This window comes from Gavialis gangeticus, unplaced genomic scaffold (assembly GCF_001723915.1).
Source record: "Gavialis gangeticus isolate Ggan-Ray unplaced genomic scaffold, GavGan_comp1, whole genome shotgun sequence".
Taxonomy (NCBI): domain Eukaryota; kingdom Metazoa; phylum Chordata; order Crocodylia; family Gavialidae; genus Gavialis; species Gavialis gangeticus.
Window position 1 is genome coordinate 42,786,449 of NW_017729008.1, and position 2,892 is coordinate 42,789,340.

Sequence of the window (2,892 nt, forward strand, 5' to 3'; positions counted from 1 at the left end):
CGGGTTTGGGGGGGGGGGGTCCCTGCCTTGGATGAGCACCCTTCTGACCCTTGCACTGCTGCCACAGGTGTCTTTGCCCCAACGCTCTTCTCCAAAGTCTATGGGAGGCTGGTTTGTGGCGAATGCCAGAACATCACGCACAACCCCCTGGGGCACTATCTGTGCCAGAACTGCCACTTTGACCTGGTAAGTCAAATGGGGAGCAGCAAGGTATCCCCCAACATGTCTTCTCTGTCCTTGTATGGACCTGGCTGCAAATCTGTCCCAGGCCAGGTGACCCTCATGGGCCTCGCTGGGAGGGGACCTGCTGCTTGATTGTGGTCTGCAACTTACTGCGGCTGTGGAAACCCCATCCCTGGAGGGTGGGAAGGGTCAGCAGAGCCTCTTGCTCTTGCAGCAGCTGCTCAGGGTTGATGGGACTGGGGGGAACCCCCTCCTGGGGTGGCAGGGGGAGCCCTTGCCTCTGTTCCTGACTCCTGGTTTTTCTTGCAGATGGCAAACAACGGCACCCTCTACTACAGCCACGTTCAGTAAGTGCCCCATGCACATGGAGCATGTGGTGGGCCAGGGGGAGGGCAGTCCTACCAGATCCAGGAGGCAGCTGCTTGAGCAGCTCTGCTCCAAGGCTTGTCAAGGCCCCAGCAACACTGGGCTCGTCCAGGGCCCTAAGCCCAATGGGGAACACCCCATAAGCTTTGCATGAACCCATGACTTTTTTTTCTACAGGACTGCCCCCTTGCACTGCTGTAGGCAGTGTTGGCTGCCCCCACACACACACTTGCCTCTGTCCCTGCACTGCTGTGCCCAGTACTGGCCTGCAGCATCCCCTTCCTGGGCCTGCTCTGAGCCATGTGCTTCCCATGATGCTGTGGTCCTGCTACATCCGGTACCAGCCTTGCCTTGACAGCTGTCTGGGGAACTCTGAAGGACCAGTGATGGGTCCAGCCTGTGACCTCCTCACTGCCAAAAATGGGTCTGGGGTAAAAGGGATTCTCCTAGCCCACGGTGAAGCTGAGGCTCTGGTTTAGGATGCTGGGAGCTGGTTGCCCCCACCCTGGAGTGTTTTGGCTTTTTTGGGGGGCTTTGTCCTAACACATGATGTGTTGCAGGCCCCTGGTGTACACGGTGTCACTCCTGCTCCCGGCTGCCTACCTCATCGGTCTCTGCTTCACCCTGAAGACTCACTGTCACATTTACGACATTCACATCAGCGACTGCCACAGTAAGTCCCTGCCAGGGCGATCCGAGCTCCCTCCAGCCCTGTGCAGAGGGGGGCTGTGTACTCCCGGGACTGGCTGGTGCCTGGGGACAAGACTGGTTCTTGGCTCTGTCTGTGGGTGGGCTGCTTAACCCTGCTAGTCAAGTAGAGCCCCTCTATAGGGAGGGAAAATGGACAGCTCCCCTCCTTCTGCAGCTAATGATGGGGGTAAAACTAGCTGGCCTGGTCTAAGGAGGTGCTAAAGGATATAATGCATGAGCTGTGGGGGGAATTCTTCTGCCCTCCTTCCCCTCCCACCCCAGCAGCAAGGAACAGAACTTGACGTGAACCAGCTTAGAGGGGATTTGGGCTGGCATCTCTGCTGTGAGCCTGGGTCGGGCATGGGTGATGCCACTGGAGTCCTGGCTGTTCAGCTCCTGGAGCAGAAATCTAGCTGCCCCATCCAGGCCTGACCCTGGGGTACAAGCTGGTACTGATGGGGCTGCTGGCTGGGTGCACACTCCCATGGCCAAGAGGAGGTGAGCAGATGCCACCATGACACCAGGTCCTGGCTGAGCCCAGGGGTGACTTGAGACCCATCCTGGATCACTTGCTTCTTTCCCCCAGTGCCTGGTCACCATCACAGTGCTGTGGTCCACTGGTCCCGCTGGAGGGCCCTGGTCATCCTCCTGCTCTCCACCTTGTGCATGTCTGCCTGTGCCGACCTGGCCACAGAGCACATCAGCCCCATCCTCACCAGTTCTACCATCTCTCAGGTAAGGAGCCATCTGGCACCAAACTACCCTCTGGATCCCAGTCAGAGGATGCTGTGATACCCAGGCTTGAGGCTTGCACCAAATCTTGCCTCCAACAACCAGGCCACTGCTGCTGTCCCAAGGGTTGCACACAATGAGCCTTGCAAGGCTGGAATCAAGCAGTGTCCCCCAGTCACGAGACTTGCTTGGCTGTATGAACCAGCTGCCAGAGCTGGAGTGGCTTCCCCCCCTCCATTGGGAATATATTCAGAGCTCTATCAAGTGAGTGGGAGGGGACAGGTAGCTGCTGGCTGTGAATGTAGTGGCTCTGTCTTGGCTAACTCTCTCTCCCCTCTCCACAGTACTTCATTGGGGTGACTGTTCTGGCCATGGTGCCAGAGCTCCCAGAGATAGTCAACGGGATCCAGTTTGCCCTGCAGAACAACCTGAGCTTGAGGTGAGTGCTCAAGTCTGAGCCTGGCCTGGCTTTTGCAGCCTGTATGAAATAGCTGAGACCTGTCTGCTACTAGACAAGCAGAAGCTGAACCACGCACCCTAGATGAATGTCTACCTCTCTCAGAGGTACGGCATAGTGCTGGATGCTCTTGGAGCTGCTCCTAGCTTGGGTTGAGGTGGGGGCATTTAATCTGCCCCCAACTCATCCCTTCCTGCTTGACTGTATGTTGGAGGTATCTAGCACTCTCCATGGGGCACCTGCCTCGGATAAGCTCCTTGAGCTATCTGTGCTTTGCATGGGCCTGGTTCAGTGTGGTGGCTGCCGTCTTCCTTGAGTGCTAATAGGCAGTATGTCAATGCTGAGCCGAAGCTGCTCAGAGGCAGAGTCTGCTACTTCCTGCTCTTGGAGAGGATCTGGGAAGGACCCATGGGCCTGGCATGAGACATTACTGAGCACATTGCCAGAGCCACGTTGGGGGGGGG

At 57.4% G+C, this 2,892-nt stretch overlaps 1 protein-coding gene across 1 annotated transcript in view; it reads left to right on the forward strand.

Moving 5' to 3' along the window:
- The window catches only part of LOC109292278 (putative cation exchanger C521.04c), a 16,104-nt gene that overhangs the window by 10,314 nt on the left and 2,898 nt on the right, over window positions 1-2,892 (forward strand). The window contains exons 13-17 of the mRNA XM_019509669.1: window positions 68-186; window positions 493-530; window positions 1,110-1,222; window positions 1,826-1,974; window positions 2,316-2,410. Coding sequence (XP_019365214.1) covers window positions 68-186; window positions 493-530; window positions 1,110-1,222; window positions 1,826-1,974; window positions 2,316-2,410 — 514 coding nt within the window. The remainder of the gene's footprint in view (window positions 1-67; window positions 187-492; window positions 531-1,109; window positions 1,223-1,825; window positions 1,975-2,315; window positions 2,411-2,892) is intronic.